Genomic DNA, 20923 nt, shown 5'->3' with positions numbered 1-20923 from the left:
TATATATATATATATATATAAACCTTGTAGGTTCAAGGTTTATATATGTATCAGATATTATTTTTAATTATTATTAAAAAAATCGCTATTTTATAACCAGCATTAATTTCTATAGCCTTTTTTACATTGTAATTATTATTATTTTTATTATGTTACTGTTAGTTGGTGTTTTTTACTTATCATATTATCTTTAAATATTGTTATGTAATTATATACATTTTCATGTCGCCGGATCCAGTGATGATTTTCTTGTCATCAAGAAATCTGCAAGATGACAGGAAGCCCTCGTAACCCAGAAGCTCCCTCACGATCTTGGCAGATCCTGTAGCGTCGCGATTGTTCACGTCGTAGACGGTGCACATGTTGTCCATACCGCCGCACGCGACGAAATTGCCGGACGGCGCGAAAGCTACCGACATTACCCAGGCTGAACGCAACGGGATGACCTGTACTTTATTGCCAGTCCACGTGTCCCAGATAATTAGCTTCCCATCCAACGATCCAGTCACACAATGTCTACAACGTAAAACGTACATCAATTTATAAATTTATTCCATTATTTTCAGTCTACGTGATTTGACAATAAGTGTAGTAAGCCTTTTATTCTAAGTTCTAAATTGACGTTTTCTATTTTCGGAAATGTTTTTTTGCAAAAAGTATTTCCAATGTTACATCAAGTCGTAATCCCTCAGCTTTAAGCTGGCCAGATATCTATAAAGTTCAGAATTTAGAGCAAATTAATATCATAGTTCAAAATTTAGAGGCAAAGTTACAGGCTTATTGCATCTATTACAGAACAGGACTAAAAGATTTTTAAGACACGATAAATTGTCTAATGATACATTAAAGTTTAAAGCGAAAGCGTACTTAAAGAAGTAAAGACATTTCAATAGTAAAAAACATTTCGACATAACGAATCGAAGAAGTATGAAAACTAATGTTAAAACTGACCGACTATCGCCACTAAAGTGCACTGAATTGACTTTATTAATGTGTCCCTTCAACATCTTCTTAGTTGACAATCTAACTTTCGGAGCATCCGCCACCCCACCGCACACTTGTTCCAATGTTGTATCCTGTTGCTTCTTTTGTTCTTCCTTAATGAAGCAAATAAAACTGACAGAATGAGTAAAGACATCTCTGTCGAATAACTTCATATATTTATATATATTACAAGAAATTTTATTAATTAAGGAATTATATATAATCACTGGCCAATATACATAATTTCAACTTGTTTTGGAATGAGAATTATTACATTGGCCAATCATACATAATTCCATAATCCATCAATTAAATTTTTTGTAATTAAAATTACAATTATGTGAAATATTAATGAATTAATTCCTCGATTATACAGTAAAATGTTTAAACCTTGCACTTGTTAATAAGAGCTTCCAGTTCTTTCTTCAGGGCTACAGTCTCTGCGTCTTCCTTGCCCATTTTTATCCTTCTTCGTGCTTTATCAGCGCTCAGAAAGATATGAAAATCAAATGTCATCGACGTTCGACATGTAAAAACTGCCGATATACAAAAGAAGCCTCAAGATTGCCTACCCCGCTGCCCCAGTAATCATATTAGGTCGCTAGTTAACTCGATTTGTTGGGCATTAGCTCGTCTCATTCACATAACTTAATTACCTTACATACACGATAACGTTTCAAAGAACATCTGCAATATATATTTTTTCTTTAAAAATATACATATAAATTGAAGCACGAAATTAAAGAAAGAGAATAAAAAAATGAGATAAAATGAGACAAATTTTGTATTAAAAGAGGGAAGGGGGAAAACAAGTTGATTGCAAATATAATGAGATTTTTATTTATTAATATTTATTTAATATTAATGTAAATGTACATATCCTTTACAGGACAGATCGGGAATGTTTCATTTACGTTTTGCAGAACTTCACGGATCGATGATAGCATATTCCCCCGGAATAGGAAATCACGCGAACAAAACACCGTCGACACGGTGTGACGGTTAGCCACTCTTTTCGACCACAAAAACCATCAACGGTTTCACTTTCGAGTCTCCCACTTTCTCCTATAAATGTTCGAATCCTTTGATACTGATCAATGTAACTCGGTGTAATCGCACAGTGATTGGTGTCGGATATTTATCTGCGATATCTGCAAATTTTTCAGAGTTCGAAGAGCTAAAGTAAATATTACTTATATAAATCCAGATAAATCATTAGAGCAAACACGAAATATGTAGTCAAACAATTGTTGAGACATGTGAAGTAGTACACACTCTGGCGAAAATAAAAATAATTTAAAAATAAGTTGAAAGTTAAAAATAAAAAGAAGTGTAAACTCTTTTACATTTCGTTATCTTAATTTATGTATGTCTTCCAACAAGTGATACTCGTACGATATGACACAATGGATCATTACATCCTTGTTGTTTGCCAATGTTAAACAAAGATGACATGATGACTGTGTCGCACTGTGTTGCTTGTTGAAAAGTACACATTATTTCATAAAAGATTTTTTTATGTCTCTGTCACTCTTCCCTTATATTCGACTTACATTTCGATTTTTATTTTGGCTAGAGTAAAATAATTTCACATAATTTCAATTCAGTGTAGATACGAGTTGAGTTACAATTCTAACAATTCTAACAATTCTTACAATTCTAACAATTAAATTTTTGGCAACTGATTGTGAGATAAGTTCTGATAGAACATTTTCAACAACAATTAGACAATATGAGAACACAAAGTGTCTCGGGAAGGCTGACGCTATCAATCGTTCTACTATTATATGGAGATCAACTTGCAGCAGAAAATGCAGAAGGAGTGTGTAAAACAAAGCAAAGCCATGATGTTTATGTACCCTCGAATGATCTCTCGTGTGAAAGAGATGTCTCGGATAACAAATCATTCGTCATCGAGCGATACAGACCAATGAAAAAATGCACATCAAATTTTGATACGACAGGTACTTTGTCTCTCATATTTATTGTATTGTTAGTTACAATTGCAATGTTGCAAAATTTTATTTCTTCAGAAATGTAGGAAAAAGAAACTCCATGTTCAATTTATAAATAATCGACTAATAACATCGCTTGTTTTTGTATAATGTCTCTTAAAAAAAGATGAAATTTTTCAAAAATTCTTTATATAATTTTTCAAAATTTTTGTATATTTTATAACTTTGTAAAAAATTCTATATTTTAATAACTTTTCATCTTATCAATATTTCATCTTATCATATTTTTTCTAGAATTTTTCATATACATATACGAGGATAGTTCGAAAAATTCTCGGCCTGACATAGAGATGGCATCGAGAGTATCAAATGGCTATGATTTTTTTTAAGTTTGACCCTCTTCAGAGGGTCTCCGAAAAAGTTTCAGACAAATGCGATTAGTACATTGTCTGTTACGTCGAGTAAAGCAAACAAGTTTTGGTATTTCTCGAAAAATGGATAAAATCCAATGTCGCGCAGTGATAAAATACTTTGTTTTAAAAGATTTAACACCAACGGAAAAAACGAGTTGGATTCTACTCTAAAAGATTCTTCACCATCATTTTCAACAGTGAAAAACGGGCTGCTGAATTCAAACATGGTCGTTCATCCATAAATGACGATGAACATTCAAGACGTCCAAAAACCGCCATGACTGAGGAAATCATTGAAAAAATCCATAATGTCGTGTTAAATGATCGACGAGTGCGTGAGCTTGCTGATATTGTAAACATCTCAGTAAATCGTGTTCATAACATCTTACGAACATTTGCACATGAAAAAGCTTTCAGCGCGATGGGTTCGCATTTGCTAACGGTCAATCAAAAACGTATTCGAATGAACGTTTCTCAAGAGTGTTTGAACATGTTTAAACGCAATCCAACCGACTTTCTACGACGATTCATCACTGTGGATAAAACATGGATTCATCATTACACGCCAGAAACGAAACAGTCCAAATAATGGGTGGAAGTGCTCCAAAGAAAGCGAAAACTGTCCCAGCCGGAAAGATGGCGATTGTTTTTTGGAATTCGTATGGAGTCATGCTCATAGGCTATTTAGAAAAAGGCAAAACTGTCAACGGAGAGTATTATGCAGCATTTGGAACAATTAAACGATACTATTAAGGCCAAATGTCCGCATTTGGCAAAGAAAAAGGTGCTTTTCTATCACGATAATGCACCCGCTCACTTCTGCAAGTACAGTAGCATAACTTCATGAGTTGCACTTCGAATTGCTGCCGCACCGTATTCACCAGATTTAGCCCCCAGTGATTTTTTCCTGTTCCCGAATTTGAAGAAATGGCTCCTTGAAAAAAGACTTCAAATACGGAGATCATCATTGAGACAAACACTTATTTTGAAGGGTTAAAAAAATTGTATTATACTGAAGGTCTAAAGAAGTTAGAATATCGTTAGTCTAAGTGTATTGACTTACAAGGGGACTATGTCGAAAAATAAAAAAAATTTTCTAAAAATCATGTTTTTTTTGTCAGGCTAAGAACTTTTCGAATTATATGGATTCTAAAATATTCTAATAATTTCTGAAGAAAATTGAAAAACATTCATTCTTTAATCTTTTTTTAGAAATCTTTACAAATTTAAAATACGACAAATTCTTAAAAATAGGTTTGAGGATTTTTTTCACCAGGGATGTGCGGATGCTTCATTGATTTTTGTAGATAATATTGAAGTGCGATCCTTTTCGCAATTGCCATGAAATCTCGAGGAATAATATTTATTTTGATCTAAAAACGTGAGACAATACGAAGCTTAATTTTTTCATAACATTAATAAAAAAAAATAGCACAACATCTTTTTTATTTTATTGATCGAAAAAGTCGGTAAATCGTGTTTATCATGTGCCAATTTTCTCATTTTCCTATGATTTCTTCATAGTTCTTATATTTTTTTTTTTATAACAATCTGGACTTTATAACAATCTGACAACAAACGATTTTATTTATAGTATTGTTTTATACATTTAATTTATCATATTATAGTTGTTTGTTATTTATACTTAATTACGTTGATTCTTATGTACCCTATACATCTTTGTATATTGTCTTTTAACAAATGATTTTAAACTCCTATAGAAGAGAAAAAAGTATATATTGGGTCGTCCGAAAAGTTCGTGCCGCAAAAAATTTAAATATAATAAATGAAATTAAAAATTTAAATCTTCTACGTTTCAATTTTCCTTCAAATCGGCACGAACTTTTCGGACAACCCAATATTTCTTCCCTGCATATACTATCTCACTTTAACTTAAATACTATTTCACTCTAAAATTTTAATCAAGGTTCGCGCGATTCCATTAATGTGAAATTAACTTAATCTCGATTTAACTTGCTATTTATTTGTTTTAATTCTAAAAATTAAAAAAAGATAAGGAATAAATTGAACCAAGATTAAAGTTAATCTTACATTGGTGGAATCGAATTTAAAATTATTAAAGTGAGATAGCATATATATATATATATACATGGAGAAAATATATATTGTATATCTTTTTTTCTCGTAAGTTTTTGAAAATCACTCGTGGCCAGACTTTGTTACAGTGTCTAGTTTTCTTATAGTTTTCTTATGATTTATGATAAAACATTATAAATCATAAGAAAACTATAATACGCATTCTACAATAAGCCATTAATCATAAATTAGAAGTTAGAAACTGGAAATTGACCAATCACAGTCATTTTTCAACTTCTCTCTAACTTTTGATTTATGACTAATGGCTTATTGAATGGCTATAAGAAAATTAGAGATTCTAACAAAATTTTCCACGAGCGATTTTTAAAAATATAGATAAATCTCCTCTTTATGATCTCCTCATAATCTCCTCATGTTCTTATGGTCTTCTCGTTATTCTTGAGAAAGGCAAGCATTCTGTAAATACTCGATGTGCTCCGAACTTTTAAACTTCTTCGACGTAGAGAACCACTGCACGATCCTCGCGTGTCCATCACATTGAAAATATGCTGCGGGCGCTGCAATTCCTGATTACGGCTCTGCATCTGTACGACGGACGGTTTCCGTCAGTCTCCATGCTTTTGGTGTTGCCGTGTTGGTGCGCAGTCGGCGTCAAGCGACGCCAAGCGACGGATGTGGATGTATGTCACCGACGAGCAGTGCAGATTACCCCGGGGATTCTGTCAGCCAGTGCACTCGTGAGAGAGAAAGAGAGACAGTGAAATGTTCGACAGCAAGAGAACGACGATCGGATGTTGGCTCGTGTGGTGCTACATATTCCTGACGTACCACGTGGTCAGCGAGGCACCAGTCAATGTTAATGGTATGATAGCGATCGCCCTTTCAGAATGGATAGAACTAGAATGGATGAATCCATGCACTCCATGTGTATCAGAGAGAGATCGATACAGAGGGAGAGAAAGAGAAGGAAAGACAGGGAGACTGTCCACGGCAAGCTGATTCTGCCAAAAAATAACAAAAGTTTAAAAAGTTGACAGTTAGGAGATAGCTAGAGATAGATACAGATTCTGATGTACTTATTTGGACTGAGTATAAAACTCAGATGGTTGCATGTGAGTAATTAAGTTCCTGAGTCTCATGTATTTTTTCACTTGAAATATAACAGTGTATCTTCAGTTATTTAGAAGGTAAATAGAAGAAAAGATGAGACAATTGAGAAGATCAGATCTATTGTCTGCATACAATTGTGTACAGAAATGAATTATTTCATAACTCTTTAATATATTGAATTATTAATGAAAAATTAATAAGAAAACTTCTTTGCTCTTATTTGGACTAAATCTAAATTTTGTATGTGAACTATCAATCTCCTTAGTCACTCATACATTTTCTGCACTTGAAATATAACAATCTATTAAAAAAAGAAAAGTAAAATTGCAATTTAAAAAATCAGATCTATTGCAATTGTGCATAACATGGATGAAGACTTTATATTTTCACAGTTCTTTAATAAAGTGTCTATATTAATGAAACATTAATGAGAAAGAAGTTTAATTTAAACTAAGTCTAAACTTCAGATGATTATTTGTGATCTATTAGATCTCTCGCGCTTATATTGCACTTTCTTCATTCGATGTGACTATATTTTTAGGCAAATGAAAAAAGAAAAAGATAGAAATGTAATTGAGAAAGCCAGATCTATTGCTTGCACAACATGGATGCAAAATTATTCCACAGCTCTCTTTAATGATGTATTATTAATTGATGTATTATTAATACATCAAATATATTTTTCATTAATATATTATTAATGAAAAAAGAATATATGTATAGTTTTCTATCAAAAATATATTATCAGAATCGTTTACAACGATAGTGAAAAGAGAATTGAAGATTTCAATATCAAAGAATTCTTTGATGGATTCTTCTACAACTCTCTCTTTTTTATTATTTTTTTATTCTTTTAAAACTGGTGTTCCGAATACCTACGCATTCAGAAATTCTTTTGGAGGATCCTATCTTAATCACAACCGCATTTCTTCGATCTTCCTAAGAAAGCAGTCGCAAGCTTATTTACGACAGAAAATGACTCGAGTAATACATATTTATTTATAATTTGGAAGGGAAAGTGGAGAAATGATCAACGTTCGTAGACCTCAATTGGCGACGAGTTCGGCTCTTCTTCTCTTCCAGGCAACGCGTGCCTGAAATAATACTTTATCCGCAAAACACACTTTACACAGCTCGTTACCTTCACTAACATCAGCTTAAATAAAATGCTAACAACTACATAATAATCCTGGAAAATTTTACACACTGTTTCTATTTGCTATGGAACAAAACTTTTAAATATATAATTGTATTTAACTTATAACGATCGTATGTTTGATTAATTGAATTTTTGGAAACAATTTCCGCAAATAAATGTTGAGTCGAAGAGCAGTCAAGAAATGGATCACAAAGGCTATCTATGGGACACGTGATCTCAAGTCGAATATATCTCATTGCGTAATCGCTGCTTGTGCAAATGATTATAAACGCTGCTCTTTATTTTTATCATAATAGCATGAACACAATAATGTCTGTTATATTAAAACAAAATGCGGCTTCTATATGATTCATGCGTAGAAATATAATTTATCGTTCAAGACTCTCAATGAGGATTGAATGATATAATGAACACGTGATGTGATCGTTTCATTTATGGAACGTGAACTAATTTAATTAATTCCGTTCTTTTGGCATGCAATCGGACCGGTTCTTATCATTACATTTCCGGCGTTGCTCATCGCGCAAGCAGATGCGAGACTCGAGAAATACTCTAATTATTATTATAAATTTTTTTATTCAGCGACGTTTTATAATTCGTTAAATTAACGCTGATCGTTTATTTCAACTGATATAACTACTAGATTATTTCATCTTATTATTAACAGCATTCAACGGAATAAGACTTTGTAACTGTTGTAAGATTTTTTAATATGATTAGTCTTGTTCCTATATAGATCCTCACTGAATCTAAATGTAATACTAATATAATCATACTAAAAAATATTACGATAGTTATAAAGCTGCATTTCTGCTGAATACATTAATATGTTATAAGCATTTTTAATTTTACAATTTTCTTGTAAATCCAAGGAGGCTGTTAATTTAACAGTTTTCTTTTTCCTTTAATCGCCTTTGAAACGAAATGCTCTGAAAGCGCGTTTCTTCAAATTTCCATGAATTCTACGTTCTAAGAATATCTCGTGTTGCTTGCGTAAGTATATATCGACAGCTTAGTAATACAAGCGCTGGAGACGCGTGTTCTCTCTCAATACAGCCAGCGTGTGTGCTGCGGCTGTTGTGGGCGCTACTTCTCGGCATGACATCACGAGTTTGGCGTAATGTAAACGAGTTCACCGGCTGGATGAACAATGAAGGAATCGATATACCGTAATCCCGATGCACAAGGACGATTCATCCTCGAGTATCGTTCGCAACAATTTTTTGTCAATCCGCTTGATCTTCTTTCCTGTATGAGTTTGACAATTTAAAGAGACAACTTTAACAAGACAAAGAAAAAATTTTTGTAAAGATATGATAATTTCTGTATGTTGTATACTTTTTGACAAAAGAAGTTACACACAGATTTAGATAAAAAGCCATTATTTCAGAAACGTTGATAGAAATAGCAAAACATCACTAGACTCTTTCAATTCTTTTCAATGAGACCTGTGATAAAAATGTGTGTTGAAGCTATATCTATCATTGAAAAAATGATTCCAACGTTTAGACCTATGCGTAACTTTTTTGTTAAAAAATGTTTTCGATTATCATGTTCTAATTCTTCATCTCGCAATTAATTATAACATATATTTTTTAGATGTCCTGGTATTTACTGTTGCTTCCAACGAAACAGATGGCTTCAGAAGATATCTGAGATCAGCCGAGATCCATGGATTTCATAATAAATTAAACGTCCTTGGTCTAGGCGAGCCTTGGAAAGGCGGTAACATTGTGCGTTATGCCGGTGGTGGATATAAAATTAATCTCCTCAAGAAAGCCTTGGAGGATTATCAAAATGATGAAAAGAAAATTATTTTGTTCACTGATAGGTGAGTACATCTTCCCTGATAGTATGGAATATTTCAACAATATTGCAACAACATTGAAACATTCTAGTAATATTGCAATGTTATTTGAACTCTCCTGAGTCATATGAACTATTTTGTTAGAGAAGATATTTTATAATGTGTATATTTCTTGCTTTTAGCTATGACGTTATATTTCTTGGCGATCTATCCACCATCATCGAGCGTTTCCTGGATACCGACGCTCGAGTCTTATTTTCCGCGGAGGCGTATTGCTGGCCGGATAAATCCCTGGCAACTCAGTATCCGCCCGTATCAAGGGGCAAACGATACTTGAATTCCGGTGGTTTCATCGGTTATGCGTCCGATATGTATAAAATCTTAGAGACCGCTGTTATCAAGGATGAAGACGATGATCAGTTATTTTACACGACCATATATCTGCAAGATGAGCTTAGATTACGGTACAAGATCAAGCTAGATCATAAATCTGAGATATTTCAGAATCTCTACGGTGCGGTAGGTAAGAACAAGCGGAATCCGCAACAAAAAGCATCGATATACAGTAATTGTATTTTATTCAAGTATATCAAAAATATCAATCAAGTATATCAAAAATAAATTTTGTCAGATATTTGCTACAAATTTTGTCGATCAAATTTGATTCACATTCTGTTATATCATTCGATGTTAGCATTAGTGACAGATATACAACAAAATCTATTCACGTAATATAAGAATAAATTGTCAGCAAAATCTCTGCAAACTTGTTGACAGCTGACAACTTGCCTCAAATTGACAAAAACTTAAAACTAAAATTGACCAAAGTTTTGCTTGGTTCGTGTAGAAACTTGGAGATCTTTGCCGACAATTTCCTCTCATATTATATCAGCAAATTTTGTCGGCAAAACATAAGCTTGATGCAAATATAGTTAACGCCAATTTATAATATTTTGATTGAATTTATCAGCAATCTGTAAGCAATTACTAACATTTTGCTGACTATCATCATTATTATCTTTTATAGCCGATGTGGAGCTCAGGTTCAAGGGAGAAGAGGCTTATCTTCAAAACATCATTTACAACACAGTGCCCCTGGTGCTTCATGGCAACGGACCTAGCAAGCTGGTCTTAAATTCCTTAGGCAATTATCTGGCCCGCGCTTGGACGCCGGATGAAGGGTGTTTGGCGTGCTGGGATCAAACTATAGAACTCGACAAGATCAAACCGAAAATATATCCGGTTATTCTAATAGCCATTTTTATCGAGCGTCCTACGCCGTTTCTGGAAGAATTCTTCCGAACTATCTATCGCCAATACTATCCAAAGTCGAAGTTACATCTGTTTGTTCACAATAACGTTCTTTATCACGAAGACGTGGTGGATGATTTCTTTGAGAAGATTGGCCAGGAATACCTGAGCGCGAAGCGAATATTGCCGAGCGACGATGTCAGCGAGGTTGACGCGAGGAAGTTGGCAATGTAAGCAGAACTCTGCGAATATAATTTAAAGTACAGACTTTTATACTGCTAATATCTAGTAAATTCGCGGTATAATGTGAAGGAAACTATATTTATTGAGAGATAATATGCAGTGTGCAGTAAGAATATGTGATTTAATCTAAATAAATAAAAGATAATATTTATAATTTTAAACAAAAATATTGAAAAATATGCTATAACATGTTGTACGTGATAATAAAATTTGATTTTTATCCAACATTAAATATAACAATATGAGTTTATTATAAAAATCGATGTAAATGGTCTATAAAAGTCTGTGTGTGATTTAAAGATTCGAGGCATACATACTATGTAACGTTAGAGCGAGTGAAGGGATGCGTGACTATAGGAATGCTAAAAAGCGGTCTGTTTCACAGGGAGCATTGCTTGTTGAAGGAGTGTTCCGGATATCTGTCAATCGACGCAGTTGCGCATCTGGACAATGAGCACACGTTGAAATTACTAGTGGAACAGCAGAGAGGGATCGTCACGCCCTTGCTTATACGTCCATTTAAAGCGTGGAGCAATTTCTGGGGCGCCATAACGGATGATGGATTTTACGCGCGGAGTTTTGATTACATGGAGATAATAAAAAACGAACGCAGGTAAAGCGAAACATACAAATATCAATCCTCTATATTTTTCGCTTGAACTACAATATGTATGCATGAAGAAAAGGAAGCGTCGACTATTATTATTCTAGATAGACGCCGATTTCAATGCTGCGTTTCAATAAGAGAGAACAATTTTTCGCATTCCAGATTAAGACAATTTTAATCTCCTTGTGCAAGTCGTACAATGTCGTTCTAAATCGTTTTTTTTTTTTTTAGGGTTTATCGTAAAAAATTTACGTGTTACCTGGGCTTTATATGTTTTCTTATCTAATTGTACGTGTTTGTTGCGATCTCCCATACACTTGCACTAATCGAAAGCGATGGAGAAGTCAGTCTTGAAAGACCTTCGATCGATGCTGTACATATTATCCGCCGTGCACTCGTAGACCCCCGCGTCCATTTGAGTAGCGGGATCGATCTCGAGTTTCGATTTCACTTTGTCAGGACCGACTTGCCACTCGTGTATCTGTAGAGAATGAAATACCGTTAGTAATGATAAAATATCAAGCCATTATTGATTGTAGATGCAATCCAATTGATTGCTCTTCGCAGTTCCACATTAATAATTTTATATTGTTGCTTTTTATATTGAAAATGTGCATATATTCACTGACATGTAGATAGTGATGCGTGTAAATCTCGGCGCCATCCTTGAACCACGTAACATGCGGACGTGGATTGCCACGAGCAACGCAGAGGAAAGCTATTTTGTGTCCCAGGACGTATTCTAGATCGAAATGCGACGCCAGAAGTATCTTGGCTCCCTAAAAGAAATTAATATATGATAATAAGAGGTGACAATAAGAGAAAATTACATTGAGACTTTAGATTAAATTAAGATAATGATCTCTTTCTTATTGCATTGCACAGAAAAAGAGACAATGATAGTAATCATAAATTATTTAATTAAATTTATTTAAATTTTATATGAGAATTAATATGCATAGTTGAATAAATTATCTTGTAATTATTCAACTATAAAATAATTTATTTAACTACATTATGTATATTAATTTTACACAATATAAAACTTATATAATTGTCATTATATAGTCGTCATTGTCATTATGCTTTTCTCTGAATTGATACACCTTAAAGTAGTTAAACAACGGTCCTTAAAGAACGGAAATGTTCCTCTCGAGCAATCTCTTTTTCTACGTACGTTATTATTGTTGTAATATTGATCGCTTTCCGGATCGCGATACTTTCCAGTAATAGGCAATCCGATTTGCACACGAGACTTGCTCCTGCTCCTTCCTCGTCCTCTTCTACCAAGTATTTCTTGGCAATTGAGCAATAATATACCCAGTAGGATTAGCAACAGCATGGAGCGTGACATGATAATCTAATAAGAGTGGAATAAAATGGAACATTACACATAATATCTTATGCGATTTTTCAAACTTGCAGATTCGTATCGCTTATATCACTTGATTTTGAATCGACATGATCCACAATTAACATGAATCGAGATTAAAGTCTGTTATTATGAGATTGTAGAAAGGTGCGGAAAATTGTCGCCTGATTATTATTTATTATAGCGGAGATAGGCTGAAGATACTCACTGTACGTTGTAGCGTTCGTAGATCACACGGAACTCCGATGTAACTGACAGTCACCTACTCATTACTCCCCTAGTGTCCTCTCGCATCTATTACAGACTTATATGCAGATAATGTATGTCGGACTATATGCACAGCGGTTATTCCTTTGCACTACATGATCGCCATCAATTCCTATCAAATATGCAGAGCGCTTATCCATTAATTTAACCATTTGTCCATTCCTTCCGGATGACTCAGATTTCCGGTACAATTGACTTTTAAATTAGTTATCTGCGACGCGTCTTAATTAAAATTTGCAACAATACGTCATGCGTATTCAAATTCAAGAATTAAAACCGGGAAACGGAAGTTGTATAGAGAAGAAATAATTGTAATTATTATACACAGCGTTCGTATAATTCATGCAGATTGTTTATTTCACACTGTGCTACAAATTGTCGCAGTCATTGATGGCGACGCAGCGAGAGAAGTACGCCCTTCCATGCCACTGTCGCGCATTGCAATTGCCTTGTTAAATTTGCAGTGATGGACCATTTTCGATATATTCCTCGCGTCACATATCCCCTTATAACAGTCAATCATGCTTTAACCAATTAGGGGGGAACCATCGGATTTGTTTTCGTACCTTCGCATGTCCGTTGATAATCCAAAAGAGGTCTATTTTGTTCATGTCAGAAGGAAAAAGACAAATTGTTATGACTTTAATTTTTACGTCGCTGACGCCACGTAGAAAGTTGGACTAATTTCTTAAATATCACGACCGCCTTCTGGGGAGGGTAGAAAAGCACTAACAATAACATAACATTAGTGTTAAAATTTTGTACTCAACAATGTAACTGTTATGTAACAAATATGTAATATATTATTGAGTGTAAAATTGTAATTAATGTTGTTACTAGTTTTAATGGGTTGTCTCCCTTATTAATTTAGATCCGAGCTTTATCAAGTATATAAACTAACTGCTTATCAAATAAAAATCTATTATGTAACAAATCAATAACAAACTGTCTATATCTATTTTCACACAGGATATTAATTGTTCTAATACTATGGCGATCGCGGATCCATCAAGGAAAACGTTCAATACGAGATCATGACGTAATCCGTTCTGAAGCCTCTGCGATCGACGGCATACTGATTGTCCGCCTGGCACTCGTAATATCCGGCGTCCTTCTGCGTCGCAGGATCGATCTCCATTTTCGACTTTATCGTATCATTACCAACAGGCCACTCGTGCACCTGACAATTCAAACGATCTCCAGATTCTCGCGATTATCCGAGAAACCAATTTCCATCTTTAACAGTGGACTTCTTTTAGGGAAGACCAATTCCAGATCTTAATTGTGGATTAGCTTACCTGGAAGAACTTGTGATGGTACAGCTCGATTCCGTCCTTCAACCAAGTGATCTCCGGTCTTGGAACACCGATCGCCATGCAGAAGAACGTAATCTTTCTGCCCAGCATGTAGTCCAGCTCGAAGTGGGATGCCTTCACGATCTTGGCACCCTGCGAAAAATCCGAGAAATGGTATCACTAGATCGTGGCACAGATACACAAGATACACATTCATCGTCAACTCACATCCTTGTTCTCGTAATAGTGCGTACTCGCAGGATTTCGATTGGGTATCAGAATGTGCATTCGCGAGCCAAACAGTCTTCCTCGGCCGCGAGGTCTCCCTCTACCACCGCCGCCCTTCGCCGCTTCTGTGCTTATCATTAGGGCCGCTAATAGAAGCAAATAGAGCAGCCGGCATCTCGTCATTTGATCTATAACCAGAGAAACTTGGACGACTGAAGAGTAACCAACAACGCACGCGGGCCTTGTCACGAGCACTTTATATATCTTATCGCGAACTCATTTATCACTATTATATAGTATTACCCACTACTCTTTTTATATGTATAGATATATATTACATTATAATGTTACATTATAATGTTATATCGATTCGCGGCCGTGAGAAATTCGATGATGAGATCAATGAATCGCGTTCCGCAGGCAATAATGTGCCAATTTACAATGTAGTCGCAGCGCAACGCAATTCATCAACGTGCACAAAGAGCATTTCGCTATTCTTACCAGGAAGATACGGAGGACTTGGCTGATCTCTGGCACGAGCGTATTACGGATCCGCTAGGTCCTACCACCTAAAATACGAATGAAACCACGAGGCGACGCGCGCAGTCACACGCTGATGTACTGAGTTATGAATCTCAATTGGATAATTATGCATAACTCATTGCCAAGTATGTTCAACGGCCAATCGCGGCTACCACTGCGATCACCTTACAAAACACTTAAGCGACGACCTCCGGAAAACAAATGCATCGTGTCCAGTCGTGGGGCAAACAAGTACTCTCTGCTAGTTGCGCTCGTTGTACGCCTTCTCCGAAGCGCTCTGATATGCAATTCGTTGAATCACGTTGATGCCTGTTTCAGGGGACTGTGGAACGTGCCGTTCGTCAGTAACTGCTACTTGATCAACGCAACGATTATAGCAAACAAGGCGACCCGACCAACCTACGAGACTGGCGACCTGGACACGGAGATGGCATTCGCCCACGGAAATCGACAGCGGGGCCTGTTTATGTACGTCAATAACCGACTCGAGTTCGGTCATCTCGTCGATCCCGATACCTACGACATCCGACTTATTTATCCGGACATGTATCAGATCATAGAAAATAAGCTGGACTGGGAAAAAAGATACATTCATCCGAATTACAGTGAGAACTTTAATCCCGACAAGAAGCCGATACAGGTAAAGATGATTAGCCGTAAAGAATTTCTCTTAATTATCACTTATATTACCTACTTCCTATTCTATTTCAACTTGATTTTTTGCAGCCATGTCCGGACGTCTATTGGTTTCCCATTGTTAATCTCAGGTTCACCAAAGAGCTCGTAGGAATCGTTGAGACTTTCGGACAATGGTCGGATGGAACTAATCACGTAAGTTGAGAGAAATACTCCGTATGAGTCTTTTATCGCTAATTAGCTTAATAACGTTATTAGAATTCTTGTACTGTGCGATTTACTTTCTTGGCAGGATCCACGATTGTCGGGTGGCTACGAAAACGTACCAACCCGCGATATTCACATGAATCAAATTCAATATGATCAACAATGGTTGTATTTCTTGAAAGAATATGTTAGGCCGTTGCAGGAGCTCGTCTTCACCGGCTATTTTCACGATGTAAGATTTATTTATGTTCACTGGTCTTTTTAGGATCCTCGACTGGAATCCGGATACGAAGCGGTACCAACCCGTGATATTCACATGAATCAAGTTGGTCTCCAAGATGCCTGGTTAAAGTTTCTAAAAGATTATGTTAATCCCTTGCAAGAACATATCTTTACAGGATATGATGACTACGTAAGATTCTGAAATTTGGGTATACGAAAGGGATCTTAATTTGCACAGATTTCACAATGGTACATGCACTCGCTAAACGCACATGGTTTAATTAGCTAGGTTGTACCGCTTCGTAGCAAGTGATTGGGATCTCTGTGTTGTATGTAGATTTTGAATTAAGAAACAATGATAACTTAAGACCCTCTCTCCCCCCCCCCTCCCAAGTAACTCGATTGATATTTTAACTGAGATTTGAAAATTTTACTGAATTTTATGTCGATTTTACACCGCTGTGCATGTTATTTGAGAATCCAAAGAACAACAGGTCATGATAACATCAAAATAATATTAAAACATGACTAATCAAAAATGTATTTTTAATAACATTTTGGAGTTATTTTGGAGTTATTTTGATGTTATGATAACTTTTTGTTCTATGCTTGGGAAATGTATCAATCAAAGTTGCTGTAAATCATTTTACTTGAAACCATATGTTATACTAATTTTATGTCGGCAGCCACCACGGTCCCTCATGAATTTTGTTGTGAGATATCGCCCGGATGAGCAACCATCCTTGAGGCCGCATCATGATTCTTCGACCTACACCATCAATATCGCCCTGAATCAAGCGGGAGTGGATTATGAAGGTGGTGGATGTAGATTCATTCGATACAATTGCTCGGTTACCGACACGAAGCCAGGCTGGATGCTGATGCATCCTGGAAGACTGACACACTATCACGAGGGATTGCTAGTGACTGCGGGCACACGTTACATCATGATCTCTTTCGTGGATCCGTGATAGAATCTACTGTGAATCTGTAAACTATCGCTTATTAAAAAATGTACTGCCACTGTATCAAGAACGAAAAGTATCAAAAGAAGAGAAAACTAGCGCGCGGTATCAAAAAGAATCATAATTTCTACAGGGACGTGTTCATTAGTGTTGTCGACGTCAATTGCCACTGATGGACTGAATAGTGCATTTAACAGATGTGTGAAAACTGCTTATATATATAACATATATATATATATATATATTGTACACACACACACACACACACACACACACACACACACACACACACACATACACACACACATAAAATCAATGTATTATTTTTATACTCCGAAAATGCATACCTAATCGTGTTTTTCATAGTTAGCAATATTGCCAATTTATGACGAGAGATGATAAAACTGGAATATATATATTGTGAAATATTCATTGACATCTGAATGACCAGTTCTTTCAGTATACATAAATAGAAATTAATAATAAAATTTATAATAATAAATGTTATCAAATATGACGAGTATCATATTAACCATTAATATTTTCCAGCTGTTTTTTTTTTTAGCCGAAAGGAAAAGGGTTTTAAATCTCTTCAAGTTCAACATTTTTGTTTTCCATTTTCTGTCATATATCTATATAATTTTTCAATATGTTACAATATTAGGAACATCAATAGGATAAATAATTAAAAATAACGTCATCGAATAGCAAATTTTCAAAAATTGATTTTAATTACATCCCTGCACATTTATTTACAGAGTAAAAAACGTACCTCTGTACCAGAATTAATCGCGACAGTACACATGTCACTTGTGCAAAACTAATATAATTAAAGCCATTGTTATTTTCACTATGAAATAAGTACTCATTGAATGCAATTGAACTTGTTACACGGTTTTAACGCGGATTTAATTCTTTTAATTCATTATATTGCTTTTTTTATCTCATTAAATTGTCCGGAATACAATGTGTAATGTATTCCATCAAAAGTTAATCTTAAAGCACTCTCGGTTTTTAACCACTTCATGCATTTAGCGCCACTTGTGTGTATGTATATATCTATCAATTCTAGAATGCTACGCGGTTTAAAATAATTTAAAATGCAGCGTAAGTAAAAAGCGAATTCAACGTAATGTTTATGCAAAATACGTTTCCACCAAATCTTCTGTCGAATCTTCTAGCCACATCAGATATCTGGTAATCACGAATGCTATAAATTTAAATTCACAATAACGTTTAATTTAACTAAGTCTTATTTACAGTTTTTGTTCGCTTCATAGAAAAAAATGGTTATATATATTATATTCATTTCAGAAACCAGCTCGTTTCAATTCATTCAACTGATGCGCCAGTTTCTCTTCCTTGGTTCGCCTAGCTTGACCCAGCTTCCGGCACTCTATGTACGTGCTGAGAAAACGCTCGACGTCGATCTTCCGGTTGAGAAAATCTTCGGCAATCTGCTCACTCTCTTCGTGACTCTCGTCTGCTGCTTGTCTCAAACATTCTTTTATATGATCCGGCGTAAAAACCTCGGATAATTTATTGTATCGTTGTATGAGATGGTCATATCTAGCTTTCAGTGCTGCCACTGTTTTCACCTTATCTGCTACATCAACTTGCAGTTGCTTCAGTTCGGGTTCTTTAGCTGCATTAGCTTCTATGAGAAGAGATATAAATTTATTAATAAGCAATTAAATGAGAACATTAAATAGATAAAGATTAAACTGCAGGTCTGTCCAAAACTTAGCTTGTGAGTTAAACATTCTCTGTCTCATTGAGTGAGACAAAAAGGATAGATATTAGAGCAGCCAATCAATGGACTAAGTTCTAGCACTTGTTGTTTTTGTTTTCTTTCTGTCTCAACGAAATGATGAAGAAGAAGCGTTAAGTTTTAAATTTTAACTTTTCCCGCAAGTTAAAATTTAGACAGGATTAATAGAAATAACAGAATAGTTTTTCTGCGATTTTAATATTTCAATAGTAAAAATTTATATTTCTGTTCTTACCGGCAGTTTTTTCAACCCAATCCATAGCATCTTCGATCGCTGCATTTATATCTTTAATTTGGGAATGTTTTTCCAGAAAGTCGTCCAACTTATCGTCATCTTCGCTGAGCCTCTTTAATTCCTCATTAGTTAAATTGTTTAATTCGGGAAATATTATGCTTTGCGGCGCTTTCGTCTGCGATTGATTTGACAACAGCTGCTGATAGTTTGCATTCGCATAATGCGAATTTAGGTAAGGCGTGCTGTGCTGATCTGAGGTATACCGTGTGGGCGTAGAATTTTGAAGCGCACTGCTTCTCGAATTCGTAAGATACGGTGAGTGATGCGATGTACCGCCGAATGATTTCGAAGTCGAAACATACGTGTGACCGGAGTTTGTATAGTTGTAATTATAAATGCACGTGTTCGCATTGGAGGACGACAGATGTGGAAACTGCGTCTTATAATATGAATTGAATGACGTCGACGGAATTTCGACAGGGTACTGCTGAAGCGAGTAAGACGGCGAGTTCCTTCCTTGCAGATCTGTAATCGCATAAAAAAAAGTATCAATGAATATAGAAAAATATAAAATCGTTTTTACATAAAGTAATATTACAAGAAAGAAATCAAGATGAGCAATAAAAAGATATCGAATAAAAATAAACAAGTTTTATTTTAAAAGGTAATAGTGATGGGACATCACTTTTTCACTTACTGAGTTTTCTTCAGCCAAATCAAAATAAATAAATCATAATGTTTAAAATATAAAATATGTGTGAATAAAAAATTGAACGATAATTAAAAAATACAAAAAGGAAGAATAAAAATTACAAGACCAGGTCAACTTCACTCAATAATAGAATAATCTAATAAAAATGACAAACATTATGTCAAACATATATGTAAACACATTTATTTTTAAATATAATATAAATATAAAGTAAATAAAATAATTGTTGCATGTTAAAGTATTTCATTATATCGACAGATCGATAACAGAACAGATGAAATAGCGATATATACCTGGATGAGGTTTATTAGAACCAGGTGAAATATCCTCTAACAACTGTGGTGGATTCTTGCTGAATTCTCTGATAATAGCTTGGACGACTCGACCGAGATCACTATGTACTGAAAACTGCCAATAATAACAAGAGGTTTATTATCTTAAATGTACAAAATATAGTGAAATAAAATACATAAATTTAACATAAAGAATAATACGTATATAATACATATTTTTATTGAATTAACTTATTGACAAAGATTAGATTAAAATTAAAAAATCCATTAGATTAAAATTAAACAATCAAATTAAGAATTAAAATACTAAATGTCTATTCTTTTTAGCTGAACTTCTCATGCATAATTCATCTTTTCTCTTTTTTTCTTCAACATAAAAAAAAAGGAAATGACAAATCATGTAAGAAGTTTAGTGAAAAAAAATAAATCTTAAATTATAAATAATCACAAATGCTAAGTTAGGCAAGGTCATAATAAATGATAGAAGTGTTATAAAAAATTATATAAGTTTGTCATATAAGAATATAAGTAACAAATTTAGTATATATTATATCTCTTTTTCTATAACACTTCATTTATCACTTATTTAT

General features: G+C 34.7%; 5 protein-coding genes across 10 annotated transcripts in view; 1 reads left to right on the top strand and 4 right to left on the bottom strand.

The window, feature by feature from the left end:
• The window catches only part of LOC108691661 (guanine nucleotide-binding protein subunit beta-2), a 2530-nt gene extending 1055 nt beyond the window's left edge, over nucleotides 1-1475 (bottom strand). Inside the window, exons 1-3 of the mRNA XM_018199522.1 lie at nucleotides 1375-1475; nucleotides 952-1097; nucleotides 217-516 (exon numbers count right to left, since the gene is read on the bottom strand). Coding sequence (XP_018055011.1) covers nucleotides 217-516; nucleotides 952-1097; nucleotides 1375-1443 — 515 coding nt within the window. The 5' untranslated portion in view covers nucleotides 1444-1475. The remainder of the gene's footprint in view (nucleotides 1-216; nucleotides 517-951; nucleotides 1098-1374) is intronic.
• Nucleotides 1476-6064: 4589 nt separating this feature from the next.
• LOC108691673 (procollagen-lysine,2-oxoglutarate 5-dioxygenase 3) lies at nucleotides 6065-17583 on the top strand. Of its 3 annotated transcripts, none has more exons than XM_018199538.1 (9): nucleotides 6065-6272; nucleotides 9279-9510; nucleotides 9669-10009; nucleotides 10514-10967; nucleotides 11366-11593; nucleotides 15611-15932; nucleotides 16019-16123; nucleotides 16401-16547; nucleotides 17044-17583. In XM_018199538.1, the coding sequence occupies exons 1-9, from the start codon at nucleotides 6173-6175 to the stop codon at nucleotides 17326-17328; spliced, it is 2214 nt and encodes a 737-aa protein (XP_018055027.1). In that variant the 5' UTR covers nucleotides 6065-6172; the 3' UTR covers nucleotides 17329-17583. The 3 variants fall into 3 exon arrangements, with proteins under 3 accessions (XP_018055027.1, XP_018055026.1, XP_018055028.1); XM_018199537.1 differs by lacking the exon at nucleotides 16401-16547 and adding an exon at nucleotides 16221-16367; XM_018199539.1 differs by lacking the exon at nucleotides 16401-16547 and adding an exon at nucleotides 16221-16367 and having other exon boundaries at nucleotides 6198-6522.
• On the bottom strand, nucleotides 11607-13247 carry LOC108691675 (immunoglobulin domain-containing protein oig-4-like). The gene is made up of 4 exons (XM_018199544.1): nucleotides 13168-13247; nucleotides 12765-12947; nucleotides 12217-12366; nucleotides 11607-12068 (listed from the first exon to the last, which is right to left on the bottom strand). The coding sequence occupies exons 2-4, from the start codon at nucleotides 12939-12941 to the stop codon at nucleotides 11910-11912; spliced, it is 486 nt and encodes a 161-aa protein (XP_018055033.1). The 5' UTR covers nucleotides 12942-12947; nucleotides 13168-13247; the 3' UTR covers nucleotides 11607-11909.
• Nucleotides 13706-15375, bottom strand: LOC108691674 (immunoglobulin domain-containing protein oig-4-like). Of its 4 annotated transcripts, XM_018199542.1 has the most exons (6): nucleotides 15251-15375; nucleotides 14750-14937; nucleotides 14525-14674; nucleotides 14255-14406; nucleotides 13793-13824; nucleotides 13706-13731 (listed from the first exon to the last, which is right to left on the bottom strand). In XM_018199542.1, exons 2-6 carry the CDS (start codon nucleotides 14930-14932, stop codon nucleotides 13721-13723), a joined length of 528 nt encoding a protein of 175 aa, XP_018055031.1. In that variant the 5' UTR covers nucleotides 14933-14937; nucleotides 15251-15375; the 3' UTR covers nucleotides 13706-13720. The 4 variants fall into 4 exon arrangements, with proteins under 4 accessions (XP_018055031.1, XP_018055029.1, XP_018055030.1 ...); XM_018199540.1 differs by lacking the exon at nucleotides 13706-13731 and having other exon boundaries at nucleotides 13761-13824; XM_018199541.1 differs by lacking the exons at nucleotides 13706-13731; nucleotides 15251-15375 and having other exon boundaries at nucleotides 13761-13824; nucleotides 14750-15030.
• A 482-nt stretch (nucleotides 17584-18065) lies between the features above and the next one.
• LOC108691670 (vacuolar protein sorting-associated protein 37A) overlaps nucleotides 18066-20923 on the bottom strand; it is a 3996-nt gene continuing 1138 nt past the window's right edge. Inside the window, exons 3-5 of the mRNA XM_018199532.1 lie at nucleotides 20334-20448; nucleotides 19329-19853; nucleotides 18066-18979 (exon numbers count right to left, since the gene is read on the bottom strand). Coding sequence (XP_018055021.1) covers nucleotides 18633-18979; nucleotides 19329-19853; nucleotides 20334-20448 — 987 coding nt within the window. The 3' untranslated portion in view covers nucleotides 18066-18632. The remainder of the gene's footprint in view (nucleotides 18980-19328; nucleotides 19854-20333; nucleotides 20449-20923) is intronic.

Source organism: Atta colombica, unplaced genomic scaffold (genome assembly GCF_001594045.1).
Source record: "Atta colombica isolate Treedump-2 unplaced genomic scaffold, Acol1.0 scaffold49, whole genome shotgun sequence".
Lineage (NCBI taxonomy): Eukaryota > Metazoa > Arthropoda > Insecta > Hymenoptera > Formicidae > Atta > Atta colombica.
This window is presented reverse-complemented; position numbering and strand designations above follow the sequence as displayed.